The 18259-nt window shown below is 50.2% G+C and overlaps 1 protein-coding gene across 3 annotated transcripts in view; it reads right to left on the reverse strand.

The window, feature by feature from the left end:
- DENND3 (DENN domain containing 3) overlaps positions 1-16818 on the reverse strand; it is a 53193-nt gene extending 36375 nt beyond the window's left edge. For 2 of the 3 annotated variants that reach the window (XM_040261710.1, XM_040261709.1), the window contains exons 1-7: positions 16580-16818; positions 9445-9724; positions 8827-8942; positions 6750-6892; positions 6437-6548; positions 767-886; positions 337-555 (exon numbers count right to left, since the gene is read on the reverse strand). In XM_040261710.1, the coding sequence (XP_040117644.1) occupies positions 337-555; positions 767-886; positions 6437-6548; positions 6750-6892; positions 8827-8942; positions 9445-9724; positions 16580-16681 (1092 nt within the window). In that variant the 5' untranslated portion in view covers positions 16682-16818. Of the gene's footprint in view, positions 1-336; positions 556-766; positions 948-6436; positions 6549-6749; positions 6893-8826; positions 8943-9444; positions 9725-16579 lie in introns of those variants that run through there. The other variant, XM_040261711.1, reaches the window with a different exon arrangement.
- Between the last annotated feature and the right edge of the window lie 1441 nt (positions 16819-18259).

The following is an 18259-nucleotide window of genomic DNA, read 5'->3' on the forward strand; positions in this document are numbered from 1 at the left end:
GGCCATGCCCACTTCACAGATGAGGAGACTGAGGCTTAGCAAGGGCCAATAAGCCACTCAGGGTCACAAAACTAGTACACAGCAGAGGCGACACTCGAAATCAGTTCCCCCGACTCCGACGCCTGCCCTCGCCTCCCTGAAAACCTGAGAAGTGGTGTCAGGTGTGATGCTCGGAGCGCGGGCCCTGAGCACACCCCGAGGGCAAGGAGGGCACGCCGGTGCCCTGTGTTGGAGCCGCCCCAGTCCTCTGCGCCCCACCTCGCTGCCCAGCAGCTCCCCATGCATCCTCCCAAAGTCGCGCGACTCAGTGCCCTGAATCCAGCAGTGAGTGCTCACCTTGCTGACCTCCTCAAAGTGGTCGAGGTGGCAGCCCATGAGGAAGGAGGTCGGCGCCATGAGGAAGTCCAGCATCTGCCCGGACAGGATGGGCACGAAGGTGTGCTGCCACTGCAGGGGGTGCAGGTAGGCCATGAAGCACTCGGCCACGAGCGTCAGCAGAGCCCAGCTGGACGAGAAGAAGACAATGCGCTGCTCCGTCAGGAGGCAGGTGAGGATCTGGAGGGCAGGCGGGGGACAGCACAAGCCTGAAGCATCATGAGGGTGCCTCCCGGCTCCCCCGATCCGTTTGCCAGAACCCAGACCACCCTGACCCCAACAGTGTGCTCTGCGGTGAAGGTTGGTTTTAAGCAAAAAAGGAAGAACTTCTCTTTGATGTCCCGTTAAGTCAGTTAGCATGAGGTGCTCACAGGTGTGGAGGGATGCATACCTGTAGCACCTTCTCAGGTCTGAAGCACAGCAAGGGCAGGTGAAGGTCCAAGTCGATGAGGGGGCTTTCGGGGTCCGCTCTCGAGGGAAATACGATCTGTAGTGGTTTCATGTTAAATATCTGCAACAACCAGTTTCCATCATTGGCTCAGGGAGCTGCTTCCAGCAGAGGCTGAAACGCACTGAAATTCACCATTTGGGCTCAGAAAGCATCTGAGTTAGAAGACACTTTCGAAGACTCATTCTGTCACCTCCAATGTCACAGAAATAAAACTGTCTAGAGATAAACAGAACTCCCAGGAACGTTTCATGACAAACTGAGGACCTAATGTCTTTTGGGAATACCAGACCACTTGACCTGCCTCCTGAGAAATCTGTATGCAGGTCAAGAAGCAACAGTTAGAACTGGACATGGAACAACACACTGGTTCCAAATAGGAAAAGGAGTACGTCAAGGCTGTATATTGTTACCCTGTTTATTTAACTTATATGCAGAGTACATCTTGAGAAACGCTGGACTGGATGAAACACAAGCTGGAATCAAGATTTCCAGGAGAAATATCAATAACCTCAGATATGCAGATGACACCACACTTATGACAGAAAGTGAAGAACTAAAGTGTTGGGAGCAGCCCAACAACGAACCGACCTCAGGGAGCGGTGCCGCAGAAGAATAAGGAAAAATAAGACTCAGAAATAAGGTGGGGATCAGGGGGCTGATGCCACTCGCAGGCAAAAGCCCAGATCCTAATACTTGCATGCTTTTTAATGCTAACATCTACTTCCTTGTAGGTGCTCTAGAGATATCTGTTTTTTTTAAATCTCAGATCGGGGATAAAGATATACAATGCATAGACCTCAATATCAAACCTTCAGGCCTTTCATGACTCTGTTTAGCCCCTCAGCTAGTGACAACCTTTCTCAGCAACTCCCTCAAAGCTCTGGTCAGGAGAAGAGTCACTGATGGTTTTCCATCTGTCACATCAGTAATTCAACATCTTGTTTTCAAGATGTTTTTCTACGATGTACTTTTTATTGCTCCCAGCTCTTTGCCTGGGGGCTATGAGAAAGTAGTTCTTATTCTTCATAGAAGCCTTGTTAATTACAGTACAGGCCTATGCATAGCATATTCCCTATACTAGATAGCCTCTTGATGAAAGTGAAAGAGGAGAGTGAAAAAGTTGACTTAAAACTCAACATTCAGAAAACTAAGATCATGGCATCTGGTCCCATCACTTCATGGCAAATAGATGGGGAAACAGTGGAAACAGTGACAAACTATATTTTGGGGGGCTCCAAAATCACTGCAGATGGTGGCTGCAGCCATGAAATTGAGAGACGCTTGCTCCTTGGAAGAAAATCTATGACCAACCTAGACAGCATATTACAAAGCAGAGACATTACTTTGCCAACAAAGGTCTGTCTAGTCAAAGCTGTGGTTTTTCCAATAGTCATGTATGGGTGTGAAAGTTGGACTATAAAGAAATCTGAGCGCAGAAGAATTGATGCTTTTGAACTGTGGTGTTGAAGAAGACTCTTGAGAGTCCCTTGGACTACAGGCAGATCCAACCAGTCCATTCTAAAGGAGATCAGTCTTGAATATTCACTGGAAGGAGTGATGCAAAAGCTGAAACTCCAACACTTTGGCTACCTGATGTGAAGAAGTGACTCATTTAAAAAGACCCTGTTGCTGGGAAAGATTGAAGGCGGGAGGCGAAGGGGATGACAGAGGATGAGATGGTTGGATGGCATCACCGACTCAATTGACATGAGTTTGAGGAAGCTCTGGAGTTGGTAATGGACAGGGAGGTCTGGCTGCAGTCCATGGGGTCCAAAGAGTTAGACACGACTGAGCGACTGAACTGAACTGAATGTCTTTTTTCACCCAGACTCCCTTAAATTCTTTAATTAAACAGCAAATTGTTCATTGACGAAACAAAGATAAACTGCCTCCCAAATATCCGGTTTGATTAGCACAAATTCTTGATCAAGCATGTTCAAACCAATCTTAACCAGTATACATTATTTGCGGTTACTACTTATTATGTATTTGCTTATATTTTCAATTTAACAAAGTTCCTTGAGAGCGTGCTAAGTCGCTTCAGTCATGTCCGACTCTTTGCGACCCCATGGACTATAGCCCACAAGGCTCCTCTGTTCATGGGATTTCCCAGGTAAGAATACTGGAGTGGGTTGCCAAGCTCTCCTCCAGGGAGTCTTTCCAACCCAGGGATTCAACCTGAGTCTCCTGTGGCTCCTGCACCGCAGGTGAGTTCTTTACCCCTGAGCCACCGGAGACGCCCCAGAGCTCCTTAAAGATACGGAATTCAAAACAATTTTAAGGACACTTTATCTTTCTAAATGATATTATTTTAAAATGACGCTTCAAATTCAAATCCCACATTCACAAGATGCTTATTATGTGTTAAAGGTTGAAGCAGAAGGCAGATGTGAAGGAGGAAGACAGGGTCCCTCTGAAGAGGTAGAGAGCTGGGAACAGCATGGTTAAGCCTGCCCTGGCCTCAGGCACACAGGAGCACTCAGCAAGGGCTCTTACACGGGCAGATGGGGTGTCTGACACTGGTTTGCAGTGGGTTCTGGAAAACACTGCTTAATCAACTCCTGCATCAGATGAAACTGACCTCTTAGGCTTCTTCACAACAGTCAACAGCCACAATTCTACAACACCCATTACGACAGACGAAGGCCACCATACCAACTGGGACCCCACAGCTAATTAGATTTGTTAGTGGAGGAGCCTAGGGACAAGTCTAACCCAAACGTAGCCCATGACAAACCACAAGCCCCAGCAAGCAGGCCCTGACTCAGCACTGCTGGTGATGCTGGAACATCCTTTCATTCACTCACTGAACGGTGCTCTGCGAGGCAGAGGCCAAGTGCTGGAAATACAGCTCTGAGCACAGCCTCTGTGCTCCTGTGGCCCAGCGTCCGATGGAGGAACTGGACGTTAAACAGAAGACAGGCACACTCAAGCCCACACTGCCACTGTGCTGAGCTCTGCAGGAGAGCGAGAGGCCGTGCTGGACAGTGTGAGAGGGGCTGCTCTGAGACCTGGCACCTCAGCCAGGCCTGAGAGAGTGGCAGGGGCTGGAGGGGGACCAGCACGTGCAAAGGTCCTGTGCAAGGGACGACAGGGGCCCGGTGCGGCTGAACGACAGTGAGCCAGGACTGCGTGGTGCAGATGGAGCCGGATGGTAACACGGGGCAGGCGGGTCTGGGTGGAGGGGCCAGGGAGAAACCAGTGGGGGGTCTTAAGTCCAAAAGGAAAGTATAGAGTTTAAGGATCTCTTTATCCACTGTGCAAAGGATAGACTGAATGCAAGGTCAAGACTGGAAGTGGAGGGCTTTGCCGGTGGTTCAGTGGTTAAGAATCCACCGTCAATGGGACATGGGTTCAGTCCCTGGTCTGGGAAGATTCCATATGCCACGGGGCAACTAAAACCCATGCATCACAACTACCAAGCCTGTGCTCTGGAGCCCAGGAGCCACAAGTACCGAGCCTGAGCACCGTGAGCCCACGCTCCACAAGAGAAGGCCATGCACTGCAACTCTGCTGACCACAACTAAAGCCCGCTTGCAGCAACGGAGACCCAGCACAACCAAAGACAGACACATACATAAATAAAAACTTTAAAAAATGAATGGAAGTGGACAGACCAGTGGTTCCCTAAGTCATGCAGGTGGGAGAAGCTGGTGGCCCAGAACCGCGGTGGCAGTGGAAGCAGGGGAACTGGAAAGAGCTGTTGGAAGTGGACCCAGGTGTGACTGAGAGGGTGGGTGTGGGGCAAAGAGGCATCTAGAAGATGCCCGTGAACCCGCCCCAAAACAATTTCCCCAGTAAGCTTTCCCACTCCAAGTGGCAGAAATGTAGGAACAAAGTATTAGTTACTCCAAGAGTCTAAGATACAGAAAACTGGTGTTAAGTACTATTTACACATGACCTATGCTCAGAGGCATACTACAAATTATAGGCAACCCTAACACTGTTCTGAACTCAGGGAGTTTGGTTCACTGCTGTAGCAGGGCCTCAGTGAGCAGGGGTTGAGTTTCTAGAATAAGAACATAAACTATGATGATTTCACTGCAAGAAAGTACCAGTTATCCACATAGTAAAGATGACTGCCTGAAACGGAAATCCAACAAACATTCCCCACAAAGCGTTCTGAGACTGGAACCCAGACAGACATCGTGCCCTGCCTTGAGCCGGGAATGTACTTGGTGGGATGTCCCTCCCAAGCAGACTGCTGGGTTTAGGGTAATACAAAAATGTACATACTTTAATAATTAATAATAATCACAAATATCCTAATAATTTCTCAACTGTCCAAAATAATCAAAACATAGAAAAAACAAGATGTATAGGTAAAATCTTCTAGAAGGAACTACCAGAGTGAAATTAACATTTACTATGTACTTCAAGACATTTATTTAATACATGTTTGTTTTCAAAAAAAAGGAAGCACCCCGCAGTTAAATTAGTTTGGAAATCGTTGACTCATACAAGTTTCATCACACAACTTAGCAGCCTGGCATGTTACTCAGCAAAAGGGGAATAAGTCTGTCTTTCTTCAACTTTCCTTAACCTGGAAACCTCGCACCTCAAGAGAGCCAATAACATGTCAACCAGTGTTTCACAGAACCCGGTTTGGGAACGCTTGTCTCTCAATTAAATAACACAAGGGCACTATGAATAACAAAAAAACCAAACCACTTGCTTTTTACTAACTACACTGGACAAGAAAAAACATCAATAAGTTAAATATAAAGCTCATATTCAAGACCAAAAAAAAAGGGGGGGGGATTTGTAATATAAGTAAATTTGATGTGTTTTCTGAATAGCCAGTAATGAATTAACATGTTAACCACCAAAGGGGCCTATTACTAGCTCAATATCTGTTAATCATGAGCCACTCAGCAAAACTCAGGCCTAAATATTTGACTTTAGACTGAAATTTTATTTTTAAGTTTTTAGAAGACAAATTTTCTAATTTACCTCTAGTTTCCTAACCTTTGGACACAATGCATAAAATGCTTCTGAAAGGAACTTGAGAAGCAAAATTTAAACAAAGCTAGAATTTAAAATCATTTAAAAGAGTTAAGCCATCTTCACTGATGTGGTACCTATATACAATGGACTACGACTCAGCCATAAAAATGAATGAAATAATGTGATCTGCAGCAACATGAATGTAACTAGAGATCATCAGACCAAGCCAGAAACAGAGAAACAAACACCATATGGTATCAGTTACACGTGAAACCTAAAATATGGCACTAATGAAGCTGTCCATGACAGAAACAGACTCACGGATGCAAGAACAGACTGGTGGATGCGAAAGGGGAGTGACTGGGGAGAGCTGGGGTGGGAGTTTGGGACTATCAGATGCTATCATACACAGAACAGATAAGCAGGATCCAACAGTACAGCATAGAGAACTATATTCAACATCCTACGATAAATCAGAATGGAAAAGAATATACAGAATGTATACATATATGTCAAACTGAATCAATCACTTTGCTATCTAGCAGAAATTAACACATTGTAAATCAACTACATGTCAATTAAAAATAAATAAACCATCTTCATCATATTACTTTTACTATTTGCAAAGAAAAAAAAAAAACAAGATAATTTGGATTTCATTACCAAATGGAGTGGTCCCGGGGGTGGGCTAGGTATTAAAGATAGTTTTGCAGCAAAGTCTTTTATGTGATTATCAACTTCGAAATCTTTACAGAACTTCAGATGAGTCAATAAACTGAAATTGAAAGAAAAATCAAATCACAAAATAAATATGAGCATCCAACCATCGTCTTCTGAACTGCTAATCAGAGCTGAAATCTCTGCTCCAGGAGTTCCCGGACTTCTCACCACCAGGGGAGTACTCTGGGTGTGGGAGCCCAGAAGTCCGGCTGCCCAGGGAGCAGGCAGGCTTTCTGGGGGACGGGTGCCGACTCACCAGGAGAGACAGTCCTTGAGGGCGTTGTAATAGGGGAACCTGGAGACCACGCACACCGCGAAGGGCACGAAGCAGCCGGCCGCGCCCCCGCCTGGTCCCAGCGCCTCCCAGTGCGTCTTGCCGTTGTAGAAACAGTACTCATCCTGGAGAAAAGCAACAGCACCATCACTTCCCGTCAAATCCTGGCAAGCCCTGGTCTCCATTTGCAATGGTGCTGGTATCTGCAGACGGACAGGAGCCTGGACGGGGGCTGGACAGCCGTCTTGCACACACCTGGCCAGTCCGGCCTGCGTCCTCACCTCACAAGAGAGAGCACCAACCTTTCCACCAACACTGACAGAGCCCATGGGGAGCTCGCTCTGAGTGAGGCCCTGGGATTACAGAGACGGTAAGACTGGCCCCTGCCCGGGAGAAGCTCCACTCTCTCCAGCACTGACGGAGCCCATGGGGAGCTCGCTCTGAGTGAGGCTCTGGGGCTACAGAGACGGTAAGACTGGCCCCTGCCCGGGAGAAGCTCGCTGCCTTCAGTGAAAGGGGTTCACAGTCAGAATACAGTGAGACACAAGAAGGGGGCCCCACTTAGGCAAAAGGCCATATTCAAGAGGGCTGGTAGCCAGGTGGGCATCGTGGACTGAGGAGGGGGCAGGAGAGGCCTCGGCCCGTGATGGGGGGATACCCACCAGAAAAGAACACAGCAGAGGGATTCCTAAAGGCATAGCTCTCTGCACAGCTCACAAAGGGCACGAGATTGGAGGGCCCACCGTGTGTGTGGAGAAAACATGACTGCAAAAGATCCACGCCCCTCAAGGTCCACAGCAGCACTGCTTACAGTAGCCAAGACATGGAAACAAGCTGTGTCCCTCCACAGATGAAAGGATGAAGAGGCGGTGAGTGCACACAGTGGAATATTACTCAGCCACAAGGAAGAATGAAATAAGGGCCTTCACAGTAACGTGGATGGACCTAGAGATTATTGCACGAGGCAAAGCAAGCCAGAGAAAGACAAATACCAAATGACACTGCTTATATGTAGAATCTAAAATGATGAGACAGTGAACTCGTTTACAAAACAGAAATAAATTCACAGAAAACAAATTTATGATGACCAAAAGGGTAAAGGGGGAGGGATAAATTAGGATTTGGGGATTAAAATATGTATACTTCTACTACATATAAAATAAACAGCAAGGACCTACTGTATAGCACAGGGAACTATATTCCATATCTTATAATAACCTATAAAGAAAAAGATCTTAAAAAGTATATGTGTATATATATATATATGTATAACTGAATCACTTTGCCACACACTGAAACTAATACAATATTGTAAATCAACTATATTTCAATAAAAAAATTTTTTTTAACTATGCAAAAAATATCAGGGACCCCTCATCTGGGCCCTAGGGGAGTATTCTTCAGGGTCAGAAGTAGGCAGCTGATTACCCTTGTACTTTCTAGTCCGTCATGGTCCCTACAAACTCCCCAAGGCCAGCTGGGTCACACACACCGGCCCTGTCCAGAAAACACTCCCCAAATACTTGACGACTGAGTCATCTTCTCAAAACCTAAGCCCAGGCACCTGACACACAGGAAAACAACCCCAAGTTCCCTCAGCTGAGGAACAGAGAAGCAGGATGTGGTTTATATACACCATGGAATATCACAGCAGCCGCAAAAAGGAGGGAAGCCCTGGCACCTGCTCCAACATGGATGAGCTCTGAAGACATCACACTAAGTGGGAAAAAGCCAGATACAGAAGGACACGTGTTGTATGATTCCACTGACACGAAATGTCGAAAACAGGCAAAGCCACAGAGGCAGAGAGCAGACGAGCAGTGGCCCAGGGCTGGGGGCAGCGGGGACTGGGGAGTGGAGTGCTGCCTTCTGGGGTGATAAACATGTCCTGGAACTAGTCGGCGGGGATGGTGGCTCGGCACCACGAACGTACTTAATGCCATTGAACTACACATTTTTTAACGGTTAAAATGGCGATGGCCACGTAGTGTGTATTTCACTGCAAAATAACCCCACTACCTAGACCCAGTTTCAGAAGGAAGCTGTGCGAACCACGTACGTGCAGGGGTCGGTAGTACTGCGCCACCACGCCGTAGGTTCTGTTGCCGCAGACGTCAGTCAGCACCAGAAAGTGGACACAGTCCTCTCTGGGCTCAGAGGCCACACACAAGCCCCCTGTAGGCAGAGAAAAGAAAGAAGGAGCTTCAGTCCAGCCATGTGGGGTCTGCCCTGAGGCCTGGGCTAACCATAAGCGACAGGACACGTCCCCCCGACCCCGTGGTCACATGTGGCTCTTTGACGGCCAGACAAGCTAACTCCTCTGGCCATGCAGCGCCTTCCTCGGTGACCCCCACCAGCAGCAGTGTCTCTGCGGGTGCTCTGTGCTCTTAAGCCTTCGTGAAGGGTCAGGGGGACAGGCCCCCAGGAAGAACCTTCAGGCTGCACCTGGAGTAGAGACTAGGTCCCAAGCCCAGCGGGGAAGGGGTGTCCCTGCCTCTGCAGGTTTTAATCCCGAAGACCAGGAAACCCCATCAATTTCTTGGCAGTTTCCAGACAGGTCCTTCTGTCAAGTCCTCTGACCCAAGTTCTCTACAACCCGGGAGAAAGTGAAGCCAGAACAGAAGCCCACTCATCAGCAGGAACTGGCTCGTGGAGGAAAAGGCCAGCCCATGCATACCTGGGAAGCAGAGCTGCGGCAGAGCGAGCAGGTCCACACCGTTGGGGATGTTCACGTCCTCGGGGTCCGGGCCCCTAGGGCCGCCGGGGACGCCCTTCCCCAGCTCCACTCTGGGCCTCTCTCTCTTCTTCCGGAAGGAGCGCTTCCTGTTCTTACCCAGCGTCATGCAGTTCACAGCGGCGGGCTGACTGCCCTCCTTCATGACAAAAGGAGGCACGAAGACCGACAGCACCTCCGGATCTAGAGAAGACAGGCCCTTGACTCCCTTCCTCTGGGCAACCTGGGGCAGGCGGAAATGAGAGTCAGCACCGAGGCCCTGTGCTGTCCAGCCCTCATGGGAGCATCCACGGCCTGTCTTCTGGCCTCTCCAGCCCCCAAACCCCAGGCGAGTTCAGCAGCGTGTGCCTGGCTTGTTCCACCAGCAGCTCGAGATGATAAGACCTGCTTTTAGGGACTCTCAGGCCCTCTCTCCGCGAGCGACAGACCCTTGCAGAGCCTGGTTGTTCAGCCGCTGACACAGACACCAAACTGGCCCCTTGGCTCCAAGGCTCCGGCTTCAAGGCTCGGGCACCGCGATAGAGACCAGAGTTCAGATTCCAGCGCCACGAGAACCACATCAGAGAACTTGGCCCCTCTGAGCTTCCCTTTCAAGAGGTGAGTTCAGGGACTAAGAGAAGGGACCCAGTTCAAGTGCTCAACCCTCGTGGGGCCCCAGGAAGCTCCTGAGCCCCCTCAGAGACTGGTGCAGAGGGTGAGCCCTGAGAAGGGCTCTGCATCTTATCAGATCTGCACAGACACATTTGCTGACACGTGCCTAATGCCTGCTCCTTGGAAGAAAAGCTATGACATAGACAGCATATTAAAAGCAGATATATCACTTTGCTGACAAAGATCCATAGAGTCAAAGCTATGCTTTTTCCAGTAGTATGCTTTTTTCCAGTAGTATCCAGGTATGGATGTGGGAGGTAGACTATAAAGAAGGCTGAGTGCCAAAGAATTGATGGTTTCAAACTGTGGTACTGGAGAAGACTCGTGAGAGTCCCCTGGACAGGAAGGAGATCAAACCAGTCAATCCTAAAGGAAATAAACCCTGAATGTTCATTGATGCTGAAGCTGAAGGTCTAATACTTTGGCCACCTGATGCGAAGAACTGACTCATTAGAAAAGACCCTGATGCTGGGAAAGATTGAGGGCAGGAAGAGGGGTCGACAGAGGATGAGATGGCTGGATGGCATCACTGACTCAATGGTCATGAGTTTGAGCAAACTCCAGGAGATAGTGAAGGACAGCATAGCCTGGCGTGATGCAGTCCATGGGCTCACAAAGAGTCAGACACGACTTAGCAACTGAACAACTAGACTGCCATGCCAGCCGGGCCACCACACACATTGCTTGTGTCACCTCTGACGTAGAGGGACACAACGGGGAGTGAGGGAGACCCTGCTGGACACAGAGAGGAGCTGCCTCCTCCCCCCATCCGCACGGCCGTCCCAGCATCTACAAAAGGGGCTCTTTAGCCTCAATTCTTTTCAGCTCTAACTTGGTCCAAGATTTTTTTAAGTTTTATCTTTTCACTCTTCCCCCAAATAACATAAGGCATCTTCTAACACCTTCCTATCAAACTAAATATCTAATGGAGCTCTTTCTGCTGAGTTACGATTAAACAACCATAGGCTCCAGGTTGATGTCAGATCTTCCGAGGAAGGTATATGAACCTCAGTCTGTGAGTGAGAAGGAGGGGTGCCAAGCCAGCTAAAGATAGACAAGTTTAAAACAGGACTCTCTGGGTATAAAAGGTAGGGAAGGAAAGAGGTGGCCTGGGGCACGGTGGTGAGTGGGTATCCTAGGGCCTTTGAGGGACCCTAGAAATGACATGAGGAAGAACACCACTGTCATCAGGAAAATGTGACCTTGACTGGCAAAGAAGGAACAGCTAGCAACAACATTTCAATAAGAATCAGAGGTATAACAGGGGACACCTAGACTTCAAAGGACTTCTATAATGACAGCATTTTCAGTCAGTAAATACACTCTAAGCTCAACACGCTCATTTTCATGAGATGTAATCTGAATTCAGATAACAGTTTGTTTATTCTTAGGGGGAAAAGTTAATGCCAAGAACCAGTAGGTCCTTGGTCAGTAGGAACCAAGATCAAACATGGGAAATCCTTATTGTATAATTTAAAATCTTCATTTATGAAAGGAAACCTTGTCTTCACACGTTTAAAACCTTCTCCAAAACGTTCCTATCAAACTCCAGCAGTTTGGACCAATCCACTATGAACACGTGCTGGTCTACTTCCTCCTCGTGTGAGATGTTGCATCCACAGAGAATGGGCAGCGCCTCCCCTCCAAGTGCAACAGCGCCTCCCCTCCAGGTGCAACAGCTCCTGGAGTAGATCACAGTCCACAGCCAGAGACCAAACAAGCCCTCTCCACACAGCATGAGACAGCTTTTGTTGTTGTCGTTGCTAGAAAAGTGAAAGTGAAAGTCGATCAGTCGTGTCTGACTCTTTGCAACCCCGGGGACTATACAGTCCATGGAATTTTCCAGGCCAGAATACTGGAGTGGGTTGCCATGCCCTTCTCCAGGGCATCGTCCCGACCCAGGGACCAAACCTGCATCCTTACGTCTTGCACATTGGCAAGCTGGTTCTTTACCACTAGCACTACCTGGGAAGCCAGACCTAAAAAAAGGTCTTTGTCTCTACTCATTACCATTCTCACTAAGTACTCCATGCAGGGATCCCACAGCGCATGTGCACCGGGTCAGACAGGCCCCTGCACCGCTTGTGCACCCAGGCAGCAGCCAGCTTGCTTCCAAAGCCAGGGAGCCCAAGCTGCTCGTGCCCAAAGTCCTCGGTCGCCTCAATACACGCGCCTGTCACAATGCTGTGCTTCTTCTTGCTCTTTGCTCTGCGGGACAGTGCCCAGCTCATGCCTCAGCCCCCTAACTGCTCCTCTCTCACACTCACTGGAGGGGGCCTCTCCTCACCCTGCAGCCAGGGCCACACGCCCCCTGCGGCCTCACGCCTGGCTCATCACCTCCTGGAATGTCACCATCCGGAGTCCACCTTCCCTCTCACAGCACCGCCAGAGTGTTGCCACCGACACGGTGGCCCTGTGTCACCCTCGGAAGGGTGGGACGGGGATGCGCTGCCCTCCTCTTTCTGGGCCCACAGTCAGCACACAGGATGGCCCTGTGGGCGTGCTGTTCATCCAGTCCCACCCTGGCACTCGTGATCTCTGGAGGCGTGTTCAGTCTGCACGGAAAATTATGCTAAAGCCCATGAACTCTATAACTCCCACTACTTGCCTTCAGTCACTGAAAGTGATGCTGCCAACCTGGTACTTAGCAGTTCATCACACACTGTCTGTGTTTTCCCCAAAATGGAAATCCCTATTGTCTCCTCTGATTAGATAAGCAGTACAGTCTCATTTTAAAAAAAATAATAACAATATTATAGAAATAATAATAGGAAGGGAATGCTTCCCCATAATCCCATGACTCTAAAGCAATGCTGTACATCGCATGGGACCCAGGCTGATCATTTCCTAAATGTATAAAAGATTTTTTCATAAATGCAATCATACTTAAATGACTTCATTAGCCTTTCCCCATGTAACCACACAGTGTGCTGACTCCCCTGTTGACACTTTGCGCTAAGTCTCTCCAGTCCTGTCTGACTCTTTGTGACCCCACGGACTGTAGCCTACCAAGCTCCTCTGTCCATGCGCGTCTCCAGGCGAGAGCACTGGAGTGGGGTGCCATGCCCTCCTCCAGGGAATCTGCTTGACCCAGGGATCAAACCCACCTGTTACGTCTCCTGCACTGGCAGGTGGGTTCTTTACCACTAGCGCCACCAGGGAAACCCATGTGGACAACTTAGGGTGTCCCACTGTGGACAGTTTAGCACTACTTTTGCCCAATCCCCTTCTGACAGACAGCTGGGTTGCTCTCAAGTTTTCATCATGCTAAACAACAGGCAGTTACCTGTACATGCTTGGGCATCTCTGACTCTATAATTAGACTAAACTCCTGAAAGTGCAACCCTTGACCCCAAAGGGTTTATATTACTCTCTGATACATATTGCAACTGCCCCTCACCCGCCCCACCCCCAGGAGGAAGACTGAGGTCCTTTTTCACAAACTCCACCCAGGGTAGTTTCCTGCTCTGGTCTCCCAGACAAGAACTTACTAAAAAGTAAAAACCACAACACTCTAAATTCGTTAGATGATATAATGGCATTGATTTTCACTATGGGACTGGCTGTCATTTGTGAAATAAAACAGAAATAGATTTTTTTTTTAATGCTCTAGGAAAGTCCAACACAGTCACCAGTCGCCACATCGGACTACTTAAATTAAATAAAATTAAATGAAATATAAATTTAGTTCCTCAGTGGCACTAGCCACACTTCAAGCAGCCAGTAGCCTCCTGCGGCCAGCTGCCACCACATTGTGTGGTGAAGGTGAACAACACTGGTTGTCATCATCTGGAAAGTTCTGTTGGATGGTGCTGCTCTAGAAATTGAAAGCCAGAGGGCTTCCGCTAAAAAAAATAAAACATAAAAATGTGCTTCCATACACAAGATTTATGCCAGCAACCTACACTATGAAAGGGGCTCTGAGCACTTTTCCATCATCCTGTGACGGATTTATGATGGATGCCTTTGCATCTCTGTGTCTAGTCTCCATAGCAACCAAGGAGAGGAGGGAAATGTAACTGACCACAGTAACTCACTACGGATTGAACTGTATGCTTGCATTCTTTGTCACTAACCTCAATAAAACAAACACCACCCCATCTAAGGAATAAATAAAACCAAAAGTTAGGACACTACACTATCCTAACATCAAGCTGGTTATATCTCATATCTCTGGGCTTCTGTTTTCATGTGTCATCAAATAGGAATGACTGAATCAGAGACAAATGATGATTTTTAAGAAGTAAAAGCTGAACCTCCTTTAAAAGACTTGGAAAACAGTGGAAACAGTGGCAGACTTTATTTTTGGGGGGCTCCAAAATCACTGCAGATGGTGACTGCAGCCATGATATTAAAAGACGCTTACTCCTTGGAAGGAAAGTTATGACCAACCTAGATGGCGTATTAAAAAGCAGAGACATTACTTTCCCAACAAAGGTCCATCTAGTCAAAGCTGTGGTTTTTCCAGTAGTCATGTATGGATGTGAGAGTTCGACTATAAGAAAGCTGAGTGCTGAAGAATTGATGCTTTTGAACTGTAGTGTTGGAGAAGACTCTTAAGAGTCCCTTGGACTGCAAGGAGATCTAACCAGTCCATCCTAAAGGAAATCAGTCCTGAATATTCATTGGAAGGACTGATGTTGAAGCTGAAACTCCAATACTCTGGCCACCTGATGTGAAGAGCTGACTCATTTGAAAAGACCCTGATGCTGGGATAGATTGAGGGCAGGAGGAGAAGGGGACGACAGAGGATGAGATAGTTGGATGGCATCACCAACTCAGCGGACATAGGTTGGAGTAAGCTCTGGGAGTTGGTGATGAACGGGGAGGCCTGGCGTGCTGCAGTCCATGAGGTTGCAAAGAGTCAGACACGACTGAGCGACTGAACTGAACTGAAAAGACTTGGACATTCAAAATAATATAACAGCTGAAAATAGAACTGAATGAATGATATCCTATGTTTGCTTACCTGTAACATTAATGTTGGTCTTAGAAGGAGGATGTTACTCCACCCCACAACACTGCTTTTTCTCCTGCTCCTTCAACCACTGTTCCTTCCACCCTCTGCCCAAGCCCTAACAGAAGCAAAGTATAGAAAAGAGGATGAAGACTCAAATGCAGAATGGCCGACTGCCCACTTGCCTTGGGAAATGCTGTAGTCTGTTTAGCTCAGGAAAGTACCACTGTAAATATTCCAGTTGATTCATCCCTTCACATCATGGCAACTAAGAGACAGTGTTGTAATCACTAGAGACACAAGACAGCCTAACTGCAGAGAAGACCACAACCGAAACCAGGTCATTTCCCGTCAGAAGAAAAAGGGGGGAACACCACTTGGCACTGAGAGGCAGGGAGATGGCTCGACTCAATCCACAAGGGTCAGAGGACATGAGAGACCCAAGAGGGACCCAGACTGAGAGGAGTGACTGAGAGAGGAGGGAAATGCAGAAATCGTGGAAATTGGCCTTATACTAAAGCCAAGGAGTAGAGGCCACTAAGCCATTACCAGACATGCATCAGGATCATTTTACAACATTTAGCGCCTCTGGGTAATGTCCATTCAACCCGGCAGCCTTAAATACTCAAATGCCTTTCTCTGCCTTTCCTTAATGTCATCTGGAACCAGAGGAAAGGACCTGCCAGGGTAAGGGCAGCAGGGTCAGGGACTCTGAACACACCGGGCATCGCCACTAACAAGAGAGAAATGACAGCGTCACAGGCATCTGGGACAAGGGAGAGGGCCGCAGACCCACTCCAGAGAGAGCCAGGGCTCCGGAACTAAGAAAAAGTGAGACCACAGGGAAGAAACAAGAATGTCTCAAGCTGCCGTCCCAGAGAAAGGGATAGGAGCTTGCCACTTCGGTTACCAGGGTGCAGAGCGAACAGGGAGAGGTGGATTGTAAAGTGTTTTACAGCGAAAAACAGCTCCTTTCATCGCTTCCCATCTAAATGCAAAATACATTAAGGCGGTCCTTAAATCTACCAAAAACATCCTTATGACCTGCCTAGAACAGCCCCGGCACCTAGGAGACACAGAATCTGTGGAATGACTGAAATCACTCAACAGAGGACAAAGATTTGGTCCTGGAGGGCTCGGAAGTGCAGGCGGCCCGGCAGCGTCTCCACCTGGCCCAGATGGGCGTCCTGAGACGGAGAAGCCGAGCGGCCGAAGCGCCTGCACCGGGTCCCGCCAGAGCGGTCTTCCGGAAAGAGGGGAGCGGGCGGGAGCCCCTAGCCCGCAGCCGCTCGCGACTCCACCGCGGCTGGGGGGCCGGCCGGCAGCTGCTCCCACACCCGCGGCTGGAGGCGGTCGCCGCGCCTGACCTGGACGCAGCGCCCCAGCCCCGCGGACGCCTGGGGCTCCGTGCGCACAGGCCTGTCGCCGCTGCCCCTCCCTGCCCGCGCCGTGACCGCGCCGCGCCCTCACCTGCTCCGAGCCGCGAAGGCTGTCCCGGGGGGCCCCCAGCAGCGCGCACAGCTCCAGCAGCCCCGAGGGCAGCGCCGGGTGATGCGGCGCGGCCTCCGCCATGGCTGCGCCGCGGCTGCGGCCGACTGGGCACACTGGGCTCGGGCGCCTCGGGCCACCCGGCCCGGACTTCGGGCCGCAACCCCGCCCGCCGCTTTGCCCAGCACCCGCGCGAGCGGCAGCAGATGGGTCCTCCGACAGCGCTGCCCGCTGGGCGGGGCTCGGGGCGGGGCCAGGTATGGGGGCGGGGCCTTGGGAGGCGGGGCGGGGAGGTCGGGGCCTGTCGGAGAGGGGCGGGGCCTGGAGAGGCGGGGCGGGGAGGTCAGGGCCCTCCCGAGAGGGGCGGGGCCCGGAGAGGCGAAGCGAGGAGGCGGGGCCTGTCGGAGAGGGGCGAGGCCTGCGGGGCCGGCCCGGGGCCTGGCGCGCGAGCTCTTCATTTCCTAAACGGCTCCGCGGGCTCCGGCGCGTGCGCGGCGTCTGCGAGCCCAGCGCCCCAATCCGTCAGCCTATCCTCTCTCCCAGCGGCCGCCTCCGCTCCCGGGAAACCGGGAAGAGGTGGGCAGGGTCGCCAGGTGGGCTCGGACCAGCTCACGAGCGCCGTGGGTGCGGGAGTCTCCTGCAAGCCCCTGAGCCCAACCCTGGAAGGAGTAGAAGGCCAAGGCCACCTCGTGCCGCCGCCGACTCCAGGAAGCCCTCCTGCAAGCAGGGCCGTGGAGTTGGCCTGGCCGGGCGTTGGATGGCAGGAAAGGCCGGCGAGCCAAGGGCGCCCGGTTAATAACTTTGCCTGCTTAACCTAAGACTGCCCAAATCCGCTATGAGATTGAGTAAAATTCAGCAGGAAAGGGGGCGGGGTGGGCGGTACTAGAATAGAACCCGGGGAGAGCAGGACTGAGGAGGGTCGGGGATGGACAGAGCTCTTCCCCTACAAACAGGCCTGGCTTGTTCCCAGTGGACCGTGAGCCTCCCCAGCCACAGGCTGGGGCCAAGAAGCTGGTTTCGGTGCCTGGCCACTGACACAGAATTCGGAGGGGACACAGGCCCCAGTCCTATTTTTGCCTCCCAGCAGACCTTGGACAGCATCTGTAAATCCGGGTGGGAAATGATGGCAAAGGAACTTTTCTAGTTCTAATTATACATGATTCTTTAAAAACCTGAAATGCTTAATAATAATGTCAAACAGTAACAACAAAGCAAGGTCAAAATCAAAACAGGGTTGGGGTGGGGTGGATCCGGAGGCCAAAGGATTCCTTCAACGTTTCCAGCCTGGTGAGGCCCCACCAGCTGCAGCCTGACTCATGCGGGATTTGTGTTTCACTGTAAGTCATCTAAGATCATGAGTCAGATCTGGCGGCTGCCTGACATCCCTGGCCTTCATTGGTAAGCCCTGATCGGTAGTGGCAGCCACTGACTTTAAAAGAAAGACAGATTTTGCTCACACTGGTCTGGCTCTCTCCACTGTGTTGGGGTTGTTGGCGGCCTCAGTGGAGGGCAGGGTGGAGTCTGTCACCTGAGAACTTGCAGTCCTCAGGAGGCTCACAGACGCCACTGGAGGTGTGCACAGCAGAGCCATGGGCTTGCAGGGACCTGGGCTGGCGTCTGCCCCGAGTGAGCTGTGTGACAGTCGCTTTCCTCGCTGCCCCA

Source organism: Oryx dammah, unplaced genomic scaffold, assembly GCF_014754425.2.
Source record: "Oryx dammah isolate SB20612 unplaced genomic scaffold, SCBI_Odam_1.1 HiC_scaffold_19, whole genome shotgun sequence".
Lineage (NCBI taxonomy): Eukaryota > Metazoa > Chordata > Mammalia > Artiodactyla > Bovidae > Oryx > Oryx dammah.